The sequence below is a fragment of the Sciurus carolinensis genome, chromosome 14, assembly GCF_902686445.1.
Source record: "Sciurus carolinensis chromosome 14, mSciCar1.2, whole genome shotgun sequence".
Taxonomy (NCBI): Eukaryota; Metazoa; Chordata; class Mammalia; order Rodentia; family Sciuridae; genus Sciurus; species Sciurus carolinensis.
Window position 1 is genome coordinate 50,118,324 of NC_062226.1, and position 14,585 is coordinate 50,132,908.

At 37.5% G+C, this 14,585-nt stretch overlaps 1 protein-coding gene across 1 annotated transcript in view; it reads right to left on the bottom strand.

Annotated features, from left to right (window-relative positions):
• Focad (focadhesin) overlaps window positions 1-14,585 on the bottom strand; it is a 299,217-nt gene that overhangs the window by 62,508 nt on the left and 222,124 nt on the right. Inside the window, exons 22-24 of the mRNA XM_047524416.1 lie at window positions 13,148-13,240; window positions 6,851-6,939; window positions 2,419-2,463 (exon numbers count right to left, since the gene is read on the bottom strand). Coding sequence (XP_047380372.1) covers window positions 2,419-2,463; window positions 6,851-6,939; window positions 13,148-13,240 — 227 coding nt within the window. The remainder of the gene's footprint in view (window positions 1-2,418; window positions 2,464-6,850; window positions 6,940-13,147; window positions 13,241-14,585) is intronic.

Sequence of the window (14,585 nt, forward strand, 5' to 3'; positions counted from 1 at the left end):
CAAAAGGCAATACAGATATATTTAGTGAAACAAATTCAAGGAGGAACTGGCCAGGTGAAAATCCACAATTGGTTCAGCAAAAACTTATCACCTTGTTACTCAAAGAACCATCCCCTACCAGTCAAACAGCAGAGACTAATTTGCATAATAACATGTCAGCATCAGTACAGTATTTATCTAGGCAACACCACTGACATCTTAATTAAATTGTCCTTTAGAACAAACCGATGCCATTAACCTAATTAAAAAGCACAAGGAAGGATGAGCTGCAAAGATGCTTTCTTAGGAATGAAGTATTACACTATATATTACCAAAGTGACCCAATCATTTGGAGATTCTTGTCTTCAGGTTCAAATCTATTTAATTAATAACAATGAAAACAAATTTCCATCAATCACCAGGTTTTTTCTGGGTTCAGATTGTCCCTTAGCCCTAACTCTGGTCCTGGAAAAATGCCCTCAAATGAGAAAATCAGTTTAATTCCATGACTCTTGTTTTACTTCCTGCATTTAACTTATGACTCTGAACAAAACAAGCCCTTCTCTGGCCCAGAACAGCCTGTGGCAGTCATGGTCCAAGGACCAAATGCTGAGCTGTCAGAGGGTGGTGGTAAGGTCTTCACTTGGTTGGAGGAAGCCAACGGGAAGAAGCAAAAACCATAGCAGTGATCTCCCCGCTGTTCTATCACTAATCTCTCAGCTTCTAGACCTTATGTAGTTCCTGTTCACTTGCTGTCATGCACAGTACTATTAGGATTGCCTTAATAAGATACGGTCTAAAAAACACTTTGAAATTGTCGATGAAAATGTAGTAATGAAAGCCAAAGATGTAACTCAGTGGGAAAGTGCTTACCTTGCATGTGCAAGGCCTCAGGTTCAATCCCTAGCACTACATACACACACACACACACAAGGTAGTGGTGGTAATGCCATGAGAACATGAACTATTTTCACTCCATACCACTGAGAATGTGAACACATTCTCCTTAGGTATTAGTTATGAAGTGATGCTTTGCAAATCTGAAGATAAAAGTCATGTTGAAATAAAATTTTAGTATGGGAAGTGCAAAAGCTGCTAGAGAGGCAAAATTATAGTTTTAATGGAAAACTGTTAGTTTCCTCAGCGTTCAAGCTTTTTGCAAATGTCAGAGCAGTTTTTAACAGGATGTAAGCAGATTGTGTAACAGAACAAACTATAAAAGGTAAAGAACCAAGGCAGGCCCCACCCACATCTTAGCACCCCTTTCCCTCCAACATGCAATTGGGCGTCCCGGCTCTGCCTGCAATGCACCCAAGTGGAAAAGCAGAGGCAAATGAGTTCCGATGGAAGTCTCCCTGTGCTTTGGTTTTGTCAACAGTTATGTGTTCAGATATTCCCAAAGTGCCTCCCACAGAACTGATATCAATTATTATCAATTCTCTTTCTCTTTGTCAGAAGACAGGAAGCTGAGTAGTGACCATGTGCTGAGATCAGACTTCACAGCTAAGCTCCTACTTAAAATATCATTGGCAGAAATCTATCTCTAAGATTGACCATGTTTTTGTTTTGTTGTTTATTTTGCTTTTACTTTTTTTTTTTTTTTAAGGCAAAACCTATTTAACTACAGAAGGTTCTGAGATATGATAATGATAAGCTATGCAGTAAATATTTCTACAAGATGTGGACTTTGAGTTCACGTGAAATCCTCTAAGTCAGAAGTGCTTCTATGCTATTTGGAGGTGATGAAGAAAAGAAGTCATATGAATCCATGGGCTAAAGGGGATGGTGGAAGGGACAAGTGTTACTGACATGGGACTCACTGCCAGGAACAATTGTCAGCTTGTTAACAAAGGAGGCTGAAGGGACTATTCAAGCAAGTTCATTAGGGTCTAATTTTCCTTAGTGAGAGTTGGCATAAGGTAAATGAAAAAGCCCCTGGGCAGTAACACTCAACTGTTACAACAACCATAAGGATATAACTGAAATTACCTTTTTACTAGGTATTCGCATTAGTGTTTAGTATTTAAAAACTCAATTTTTAGATGCCCTGGACGACTTAATACCAAGGAAATGAAAGGAAGGGCCACCTGATTTGTCTGCTGTATTGTGGTTGAGATTTAGCAATCTATTCGTAGACCCCACATAACTCGCTTTCTCCAGAATTTCTTCCTTTCTTATTTTCCCCCCTTGAACTAATTTATAAGCCTTTAAATTTAAGGCAAAGCACATGGCATTGTTTTAGGTACACAATAAGGACTCAACCCCAGTGACTCTTGCTGTAAAAATCATGTTTGTAGCAGCCCTCTGTATTTATACAAAAAGACACTTAGCAAGAATTAATATAAGAAAGGGTAATGACTAATTTTTCTGAAAGTAAGCAAAAAGTACTGTATAATTTCTATAAATTTTTTTTTGGTGAGAGAGTAAATGAATCTTACTTTGCAGCCGTCTTGGTGATCTCATCAGTCAACATGTCTCTGACCCTGAAATAAGATGGAAAATAGACATGAGCTTATGTTAAAGAAAGAGCTCCATCTTTTCCCTTGTCTATCAACTAATAAGAATCTCCCACAATGATTCCAGTTCTTAGACCTACGCATGTAGAACTTTAGTGCAAGGAGAAAGAAACTTTATAAGGGCTTTATTTCAAAGACAGCCTCGTCTTCTTACTTAGGTCACAGAAAATAGGGAATGCAGGGAAGGAGGCCAGTATAACTGAGGAGGGATGTACAGGCCACACTGTGATGGTGTCATTGCAACATGAGTGGTGGGTGTACAGGTGTCCTCAATATAACTCTCTTCTACGGACTTAATGCTGAACCCCCGCCCCCCATGCATGTGTTGAAATCCTAATCCCCATTAGGAGATGGGGCCTTTGGGAGGTTCGTAGGCCTTCCTGGTGGAGCCCTCATGAATGGGATTAGTGCCCTTATAAGAACAGATACAAGAGAGCTTACTTCCATCCTGTCTCCTCTTCTGCCATGTGAGGTTACAAGATGGTGACTATCTGCAAACCAGAACATGTGCCCTCACCAGACACTAGATAGGTTGGCTACTTAATCTGATTCCCAGATTCCAGAACCATGAGAAATCAATTTCCATAGTTTAAACCACCCAGTCTACAGCATTCCGTTATGACATCCAAATTATGACATCTCTTTTATGTATAAGAGTTCATCAAAGCATCAATTTACTATTTCTAAGTTGTACATGTGGAATAGTCACTGTATGTGTATATAAAATACAATTTTAAACTTTGGTTATACAATCATATCAAAACCAAAAGAAAATAATTATACTTGTGAGTATACTCAGTTAAAATACTCACAGAATATATATATATTTTCTTCTTATACAGGAGTCTTGAGACAAAGTGAAAAACAACCACTTATTGCCAAATTTACATTTTAAAGAGTCATTTAAAATATATACTTTGAATTTTACCAACTCTAAGCTTTTCATAAATTTAAATTTTTACATTCAAATATAAATTATACATGCATTCATAAATGTATCTGATATGTAATAAAATCTTAGTTATTTAGCTCTCTCTGATAATGAGTAATTCTATTATCAAATCAATTTCCATAGTTTTCAGAGAATTGCAAACTGTTCCTATAGACCATAAACTTGTATTTTAAAAATAGTTTGACAGTAAATTTCTCTAAAGAGTATTGTTCAATTTCTGCCTTCCTCATGGAAGTGCATTCAACATAATCTTTGATTGGTCTGAATGGACTATTTATAAATGATGACCTCTCTATACTTCTATCTAGGACCAAACCTTCCTCTTCTGCACCAGAGCTTCTTTCCTACTCCCTTCTCTTGGCTGTATCACAAATTTTTCCTTCCCTACTTATATAACTCCCCTTGGCATGTGAAAACAGTATGGTATCCACCCTCTTTTAAGAGAAGTAAAAGTTCTCCAACTATTGCCCCATTTCTTTGCCTCTGATGTCTTTAGGAGAATCTTAACCTATATGTGATTCTAGTTCTCCTTCCACTCCCTCTAGACCCTTCTATAATCTGGCTTTTATCCCCACAACTCCAACAAAACAGCTCTTGTCATGGTTACCAATGACTTTCAAGAAGCCAAATATAATGCTCAAGTCTTAATCCCAACTTCAGCATTTGACACAATTGGTCCCTCCTTTCTTAGAACACTCTTTCCTTGGTTTGAAAGATTCCGCTCTCTTGGTTCTTTTCCTGCACCAGTGATAACGAGTTGTCTCCCTGCATTGTTGTTTCCCTTCCCATCCCTCTATTGCCCCAAATGCTGATATGCTCCAGGGCTCAATTCTCTGAAATTTTCTTTCTTTACTTAATTCCTGTATGATCTCATCTAGCATCCTGATCTTATATGCTGTCAAATATGCTGCTGATACCATACCACAATTTATATATCTGGCCCTAACTTCTCCCTGGAACTCTGGAATCAGAGTCCACAACCTACTAGGTATCTCCAACTAGAGGTCTAATTAGGCATCTGGGACTGAACAAGTCTAAAATCAGATTCCTTCCCTACACAGACCTGTTTTCCTATTGTCTTCCCTATCTTAGTAAAGGGTAATTCTATACTTTTACTAGGTCAAAGTCAAAATCTTGGAGTTATCCTTGAATTCCATCTTTTCCTCCCATCCTTCATTTAAATTCTTAGCATTTAAAACCTATGGACTCTGTCTTCAAAAGAGATTCAGGATCCATTTACTTCTCAGTACTTCTATTGCTAACACCTTAGTCTCCAACTCTACCACCTTTTGCCTGAATTATTGCAATGAACTCCTGATCACATCCTTCAGGTTACACTTTCACCAGTGCAGTGCAAGTGATCACTCTGAATTATGAGTCACATCCTCTGGTTCAAATTCTCCTGCATAGTTTCTCCATCTCATAGTCAAAGTCCTCTTCAAGTCTACAAAGGCCCTTCATAATCTGATCTAAACCTCTCTGCTCTTATGTCCTACTACTTCCCTCCTGCCTCTTTCCATGTCACACAGATCCTCTCTCCAGGAAAACCCCCAGAGTTTTTTGTTCTCCCTTCTGGAAGGCTCTTCTCCAGCTCACAGCCAGCTCACCCCATCACTTCCTTCAGGTCTCATCCTAAGGCCATATTTCTAAGAGGTTCTCCCGGGACTTCTTAGAGAAAATGGTAACACCTGATTTCTTCCCCACCTCATTCCTGCCTTACTCTCTATTTCTTTTATCCTGCTTTATTTTTTTCCACTAATCAAAATCTATCATATTCTATTTGATAGATCTACTTCTACTTAGTCAGTCATAAGCTCTGGGTAAACAAAGACTGGGTTTGGTTCACTGCTGTTACTCTGTACTCAGAACAATGCCTGGTACACAACAGATACTAATAAATTCATTTTGAAGTAATAAAGAGATGGTTTTATGTTAATTTGGGACTGTGCTCCCATTTAGTGAGGTTGCCCAAAGAGCACAATTCAAAACTGCTTATTATTTACTATAAGTTTGTGAATTTTTTTGTTTTGTTTAATTTCTGGGGATTTATCTTCCTTATTCTCACATAAATATGCAGTCCATGAGTTTCATCAGGGATGTATATCCATTGGTCTCTATATATATTTTGGAGAGTATACAGAAAAAAAATTCCCACCAAATTATCACTTTTAGAAGATGAAATCAAAACTAGATACAAAAGATAACAGCAAAAAAGGAAACAAACTCAAATTCTTACTCTCTAAGCTTAAATCCAATATCAAAGTATTTTAACTGCTTTTTTTATAAATCTAAAAAATATAACTTAGAAGAGAATTTATTAAACACAGATTCTGCTTTTCTACAAATCAATTTGTGCACAGATGTTTAGATTACAGCAATCTGTGGCCATCGACAAAGCTATTCAAGTTCTCGGCACTTAACTTACATTTAGGCTGCAGCAACATTAATCTGACAAAGTGTTCTTCTCAAGCTATGTAACAATTTAAGTTGCCTTTAATGTGCCAGTACTTACTTACAAGTTTCTAGACAATATAGTAAGAATTCTCCAAGGAGCATATGCCAAAGAAATTAAAGGCCTAACATAGGGAAATTGTTTCTAATAATGAAACTGTCTTGGGGAAGGAGGAAGCAGGAGAGGGAAGTAATTCTTGACTGTGTGAGGTAGGACAACAAGGAATTGAGTGAGAGAAACAAATTTTTGTTCAAAAGCACCTATAATAATCAGTTACAAGGGGAAAAGTTCAGGAGGACAATGTGAAGGTTGGGGGGGCAAACCATTTTCACACTGCATTAAAAAAAATCATGTAACTATGTATGGTCAGCCCTCTGTATCCATGGGTTCTGCATTCATGGATCTAGTCAACTATGGATCAAAAATATTTAGGGAAAACTTGTATCTGTACTGAGCATGTACCGATTTTATTTCTGGTCATTATTCCCTAAGCAACACAGTATAACAACTATATACAGAGCATTTATATTGTATAAGATATTAAAAGTAATATGGAGATGATTTCAAGTACATGGGGGATACACATAGGTTACAGGCAAAAAATACCATGCTGTTTCACAAAAAGGACTTACGTTTCATGGGTTTTGGTATCCACAGGGGACCCTGGAACCAATTTCCCATGAATACAAGAGACAAAATATAAGAGACATGCATGTGTATGCGTGTGTGTGTGTGTGTGTGTGTGTGTGTGTGTGTGTGTGTGAGTGTGTGTGTGTGTATAACAAATAAAGTTCTTATGCTATATCTAGGTAAGGGGTGAAAAAATACCTAATAGGTCTATTGACATTGTCCCCTTCAGGTTCATACAGAAAGCTGCCTTTAAAGTAAAGCCATTCCCCCCATAGCTTGCACCCATGAAAAATGATGAGCTGCAGAACAGCATCCCTTACCAAAGCCAGGCTGTGTCTTTTTTGTATTGCACCTCCTCAGGTCCTTCTTTCCCATGTTTTAATTGCAGCTCCAGCTCTCCTATTCTTCCCTGGTGGGGGGGGGGGGGACAACTTAGCATTAATCACATGCAAATTCAATGGATGAGTTGATTTCTAAATTTCTTTGGTAAACACAGGTCCTTTCTCAGTTGGCCTTAAGTGTTCCTGACAGGAGATTAGATTATGAAAGAGGACGTATAAAGAGAAATAGTTACACTACAGCTCAGGTACATCTATGTTCAGCTGAAGAGGTTGTTTGGCAAATTTAGTGCAGAACTTCATTTGGGGATAGTTATTAAAGCAGACTTAAATTCTATGGGTCCCATTCTAAAAGTACCCCACATGGTAATGATCTGCCTTCATCAACAACCAATCATTTTAGCTGACACTATACCAAGATTGGGGTCTGGGCCCCCGTCTTACAACAAAATGGCAGAAAATGACTTGGATGAGAACATCACAAGATACAGGTGCTATGAAACCAAAGTTATTCACCAACAGCTCCACAACACATTTCTATTTCTTTAGTGAGCTTATAAAAATAGATGCCATATTTCTTAACTTCAACCATATAATAAAAAGATAGCTAATACCGTCCCTTTAAGATCAAGGCCTTCACATATATATTATCTTTTCTGGGTTTTTTTTTTTTAATAAACTCAGGATTATTGTGATCAAACACTTATCACTTTACTCTATCACCAACTGCTATTCAGATGTAATTAAAATACTAGTATATGGATGGATCCTATATCAGACAACAACTCAGACTGTGTATAAGATGAGAGTAATAGCTAACCGATTTCAGAAGTGGCTGTGCTGGCCTACATTCTCACAAGCAACAAATAAGTTCCAGTTACTTCTCATCCCCACCAACAATCAGAATTGCCATTCTTTTGATTTTTACCATTCTGGTGGGTGTGAAATGAATCTCACACTGGTTTCAATTTTATTTCACTGTATTTTGAGACTCAGCCTCTTTTTACTGTTAACTAATTAGATTTTGTAGTCCATCCATTTTTCTATCTGTTGTCTTTTTCTTCTCATTAGAGTCCTAAGGTATATTCTATAGGTGTATATCTTTCTGTACTCTACAGAGAGAAGCATTACAGCTTGAAGGGTTAAGGATGTGGGCTCTGGAATCAGACTGCTTTGATCTAATGCCATTTCCTCACTGGCTGTGTAATCTGGGCAAGTCATTCCATCTCTCCAAGCTTCTGTCTCCCCTTCTGTAGCTAATAGCTCTCTCATGGTATCAAAGTATCACATTAAATACTTTAGTGCAGTGCCTGCTAACAAACAGCTACTATTACTAAATTTGTTGTCAATAACTAAAAGTCCCTACTTTCCTTTATTATCTTCTTTACTAAACCATCTTTCATAAATATATTTAGATCCCTTCTGAAATAATTCTTATTTTTATTGTTTATAATCTCATGGAGTAAAAGTTTCTCCCCCAAATTTTGTTCCCTTCAGACAAACTTTTAGCATAGATATAATATCTAAACTATAAAGTTACATGTCCTTGTTTTTCTCACATACTCTCAGTTATCATCCTGTGAACTTGTTGAGGGCAAGGACTGTCTTATCCATCCAGAGTTCTAGCTTTTTTTTGTTGTTTTTTTTGCATGCAAGGCAAGCACTCTACCGACTGAGCTATCTCCCCAGCCCCCAGAGTCCTAGTATTTAACCCACCTTCAGGCTCACCAGTCCAGGCACTCTGATATTTGATGGGCACTCTATGCACATCTCCATTGTTCATTTCAATCGTATCCATACTCTTCTCTATATTTTCATAAAATCCTGGCTATTTTATTCTCCTCTCTCTTAGAAGAAAGTATCATATTATTATACTATAAGATATTGATATTAATATTTAATAATTATATTGACCCTCCCAGAAAGGCAAGACAAAATAGGAAATAATTTTTATTTCCTCTTTCCTAAAGTATGCTTCTTTACTCCTAAAACATTTATTTCCTATAATGCTTTTCCAAAAAAGACAAGGAGCAGGAAATTAAAAGGTTAAAAATCTGTCTCAAAGTAAACAGAATTCAGGAAAGCTAGAACAGGTGCAGCTTCCTACGAAGACCTAGTCCTCTAACTTCCCCAGTAGCTGTAAACCAGTACAGTCACTCCACTACCACCACAGAGATTTTGTACTTTTTCTTTCTCTGAGTTTCTGTTCCTTTCTGCCCGTCTTCTAGAACATCTTCCTATCCCCTCCTACCCAGTCCACTTTAGGATGTTTATCCAGATCCACTTTGCTCTACAATCTTGGCCTATTAGTAGTAGATCCAGTGGCTTCGAATTGGTCATCTCTGTTTCTGGCTAAGGGAATAAACACTTAATGGGAGAGGAAAGGCTGACATGGACTGAGATTTTTAGATCACCCCTAGATTCCAATATTAATCTACCTCTCAATTTAAAAAAATTATTGTTGCATAATCATAACAGTGGGATTCTCTGTGACATACCTGCACATAAAAAATGTGATGAATCTCATTCCCCAGCACTTCCTTTTGCCCAAATTTCCTCCTTCTCTCTGACCTGCTTCCTCTACTCAACTGATCTCCTCCGATTTTTCAGGGGATCCCTTTTTTCCTCTTTCCTCTCTAGCTTTCACAGGTGAGAGAAAACATCTGACCCTTAACTTTCTGAGTCTGGCTTATTTCACTTCACATGATGCTCTCCAGTTCCATCCATTTCCTTGCAAATGACATAATTCCTTTCTTCTTTATGACTGAATAAAACTCCACTGCTTATGTATATCACATTTTCTTTATCCATTCATTTCTTGACAGACATTAGACTGGTTTCATAACTTGCTATTGTGAATTGTACTGCTAAAAACACATTACCCCACATAATTTTTAACTCTAATCTATACAACTGAGAGCTTACTGATAATAGCAAGCAGTTTCACTTGGTTCACTATTCGTTAAAAACAAACAATAGAGACTCACTCAGTGCTACAGTGTGTACTTAGCATGTGGGTCCCTGGGTTCAATTCCCAGGACTGATATCCTCATCATCATCAACAACAACAACAACAACAATAAAAAAGAAAAATCTCTCTTAAATAGTCAGAGAATAATTTATTAGAGGGTCTCAGTCCCTGACCTTGGTTTTGATTTGAGATTATTTTGAGAACAGCTGATCAACTCAGGAAACAAATGTTTTCAGTCAACCTGTTTTCAGACCTCTCTCCTGTTTCAGATCATAGTCACAATGCCCAAGAGACTTTTCACAAAAGCTGGAGATTTTAACTTCCTTAGCATCCCAGAAGGGCAGCAAGGTAAAGAAGACTACAAAGATTTCCTGACCGAGATGGTCTCTGAACTGTCAATCAACTCATATCTGCATTTTCATTTTAATGGAAAGAAATCCATATACCTCCCTATGTCAAACACATTGATATGCATATAATTTAAAATTCTGTTTCTATGGGGAAAAAAAAAAAAGACTGCATGCACATGCTTAAGCAGAAGCCAGAAATAGTGGTCAGATCTCAAACTTACTCACATCCTAATCAGACTCCAGGAAGGAAGGTAGAATGTACCTTTTAGCATGTCTCCTAGGATTACTTGAATAAAACTTGGCTCCTCTAAATAAATTTCTGGTTGAATGCTACAAAATATGTCTAGAACCAGATGGAAGAAACTGCAACTCCTGTACAGAAGTATCCTCCAGTACAGAAATTCTCTGAAATCTTGCAATTATTCCAATTCTTCAAAGATACCATGAATTCTATCCAAGTATATGGACTCATTTAAAAATCTATTTAGCAGTTAAAACACATCAATGTCTTCTGAAGTAATGCTGATGGCCTAAAACATGTTGCTGTACTTTCAGATACTACTGAAAATCTTGTTATAGTCTATCTCTTCAGTTTTACCTCTTCTGTCATCAATCCTCAATGCAATAGGACTTATTAGAAACCCAAATGATAAATGATAAAATAAACAAAAACATACACCATTCAATATTAGAAAAGTAGAATAATTGACCTGCATTACTAAAAATGGTCAGCAGGCTTTTCATAAATAGATCTGTCTTTTAAAATATTAAAACAATTTGCATTATTCATTATTATAATTAATGATGGCATTAGGGAAAACACATTTCCTTTTCAGTGGAAAAGGCTAAGGCTCTGGAGTCAGACAAATCTGGGTTTAATTCCAGGGCTTTCACTTACTGACTGATGGGTTTTAAGCAGTTTGCTTTCCTTTTCTAGCTAACCCTGTTTGCCCATGTATGATTTCATGAAGTCAGTAACACAGTTCCTTGGGCCTCTGCAAAGATTAATTGAAATACATGTTAAGCGCTGGACACATAATAGTTATGCGATAGATGATGGCTCTTATAGAAAAAATCATGGAGTTTTTTTTAATCTATTGCACGTCATCTGCAAGAATTATATCATAAGACCATTCAACTTGTTCTTTCTTACTCTAAGAGCTAAACAAAATTCTCAGTTCATTCTGTAGAAAGAACTATTTTTCCCTTCTCCAGGTATCTATAGATTTTTGTTCCTTCTCTTATTAAAGCACAGAAGATGCTGAACTGAAATTGCTAGTGAACATGCTAACCCCACGCAGAGGGTTGGAAGCTTGCTGGCAGGAAGGAGCACTTGATTTTCCTCTGTATCCCACACACACTCAGCATGGGACCAGGCTGGGATAAATGGACCTGTAAGTTTTTGTGGAGAAAAACACTGTAAAATCACTCACAACAACATGAAGGTGAAGAAATGTGCATTCTGAATTGCAATCTCACTCTTCTTGAATGAAAACTATAATTGGCTAAGGGTGTATATAATGTTGTTAAAGAAGCACGTAGAGACATGAGTCATACATTCATTCACTCATGAATCTATTCAAAACATACTGAGTGCCCAGACACTGCTGAGGATAAAAAACAGAGTAAGATAACAATGAGCGAAAGAAAACAGGGTTCCAAAAGAACATCTTTGAAATGCAGATTACAGTGTATTTGGGGAACCATCTAAAACAGTTACTCAAAGTATGGCTGGTTAAACTAATTGCATTAACATCACCCTGCAGTGGTGCAGGGATTCCTAGTCCCCTGTACAGTTCTAATGAGTCAGAGTCTCTGAAGATACATCAGTGATGCATAAATTCTAGATTCAATAAGCTCTAGATTTTAATCTGAGATAAGAATCCCAATACCTTCCAAGCCCCATTTCACATTCCAACCCATTTTATGGAGAGTTTATCTTTAACCATAACATCACAATTACTGAGACTCCATGAAAATCTTATTCTGAGACATTAATTACTTAAGTAACAACATGAGTTTTCCTATCATCCTCAAAAATTAATTTGAAGCAAGAAAAAATAATTGAATTGTTTTCTTATATTGTTAATTGTTCATGTAGACCCCAACTGTTACAAATTATTTCTTGTTTTAAAAATTCACAAACTATAACTTACTATTAGATTACATGGAGTCAAATTGAATAGATATCATCTATTTAATGAGCACCTACTAGGTTTCAGGCACTATGTCAGATGCCAGAGACAGTAGAGAAGGAAACAGTTTCTACCCTTAAAGAGCATGGAGACACTGGAAGCCCTAGATGAATAATCAATGTGACAAGGGCTTCAAAAAGGGAAGCACGGCTACTAAGGAAGTACATAGAGGATCATATGATCCAATGGGGAGCGGAGTAAGGCACAAAGGTGACTTTCAGATGAACTGATCTGAAGAAAAGTAGAAATCAGGTGGGCAAACTGGGAATGGCAGGGTCTAAGACAGAACAAGGTATATAAAAACCAATAGGTTAGGGAGACATGCTGAGTTGGAGAAAACAAAGCAATTTGGCAAGACTGAACCCCAAGTATCTGAGGGAAGAGTGAAGGGATAAGGGTGGAGATGCAGACGGATCCTGCTGTGGAAGAACAGGAATAAAGAAAGACACTAAGCTCAGTTTGGGAGGTGCTCAAGTTGAGATGCCATGGGACAGCCTAGTGGGGGTGGTTCAGAAGGCTGCAGGACAGAGGAGACTGGCACTCAGGAGGGAAGTCTGGATGGGAGACACAAACTTGCATGGCATCAACATTTAAATTTTAACTACAACTAAGAACGTAAGCCTCACAGTCCATTATTAGCAAAAATAACCACTGCGTTTGTGGTACTGCTGTTTGCCCCAGTGCATTTTAAATACATATTTGCAGTAAAAATCTGAGATGAGGAAATGCTCCCCAGAAAGCACACCATCCATAGTGCCCTCACCTGCAAGATGGCATGATAAGCTCGATTCATATATGCAAGCCAGGCCTGTGGGAGAAAGATTGCACGATGCCACTCTGAAAGCTGGATGTGAACCTATGAGAAAAACATCATGGCATGTTAGACTGCACAGAATTCAAACAGAATAAAATTAAAACTCTATCACCAATTCTTTCTTTCCTTTTATTTAAATGGCTTAAGTTCTAAAACAAACCAAATCAGTCTCAGATCAGAACCACAAATAATATCTTTTGGATATTTCCAGAGGAAAAGAATGTGAAGTCTTGTAAAGACAAAATAAAGTAAGCCTGGAATTTTCTAAATTAAAGCACATAAAATCATACAATAATAACAAGTTAAGATGCATGTGTAATGCAAATCCATCCTTGAAAATTAGGGAGAGACTCTGGAAAACCTCTTGGCAAAGTCAGGAAACTGGTATTGTCTAACAAATCCCCCTAGTAATTTTAAATAAAAATAAATATTGCTCATATCCTGGATCTCAAATATGACAATTTCTGAAGTAATAAACCTAAATTGCCAACAGAAATATCATGTTGTATAGAAACCACAGTGGTGAGAGCATATGCAAATGAGCACTGCACATAGCAATTGCACACCACCAGAAAAACGCCCTTCCATCAGGGCGGTAAACAAGAGAAAGTGATCCGTGCCAACACTGAGATCCTGTTTCTGAATAGAGGCCCAGACAAAACATCTGGTTTTCATAGTCACTGCTGTTTCTACCTATTAGTATACAGCTATCTCACAACAAATCTTCCCAAGGTCTGCTCCTGTTAAAGAAAGATCGCTCAGGAAAAACAGTCACAGTGCATCACATTTCATGTTTCCTGTAACTCATCTCATCTAAAGTCAAACGCTAAACTTCAGTCGATGTGTTACAGACCAGGGAGAGAGAGGAATTTATATATAATCACACCAGAATCATGATAACTAGCACTTAAGAGCATTTTGGTGCATTATAAGATTAATTTTCTCAAGTGCTTTGTGATAGGGAGGGTAGCAGCCTCTCTGAATACAGTTGGTTGCTGTGGCCTCTGGCACATTCTTTAGTCTCAGCCTTAGAGATTGCCTCCTGTGCAAGGCACTGTGGCAGGCTGTGAGGATTATCAATCAATTCAGTGTGCAGAGAGCCTTCTACCTAGCAGGAGAGTCATAGACTGGCACAAATAGATTGCGAGGCAATATAATGAAGAATCTATAGGAATGGAGAATGAAGAAGAACAGAGATTAATTCTGACTGCTATTAATCACTTCTTATGCCACTGCTTTTTTTTTTTAAATTAGATACTCCAACAGTATGAAATGGATACTCAAACCATGAAATGAACTTTAAAATGCTTTAAAGATTGGTCTCTTCTTTTTCTGGTTAAATATTCACTCTGCCAAGTGGGATGGGGGAGCCTTGTCAATATGTCTA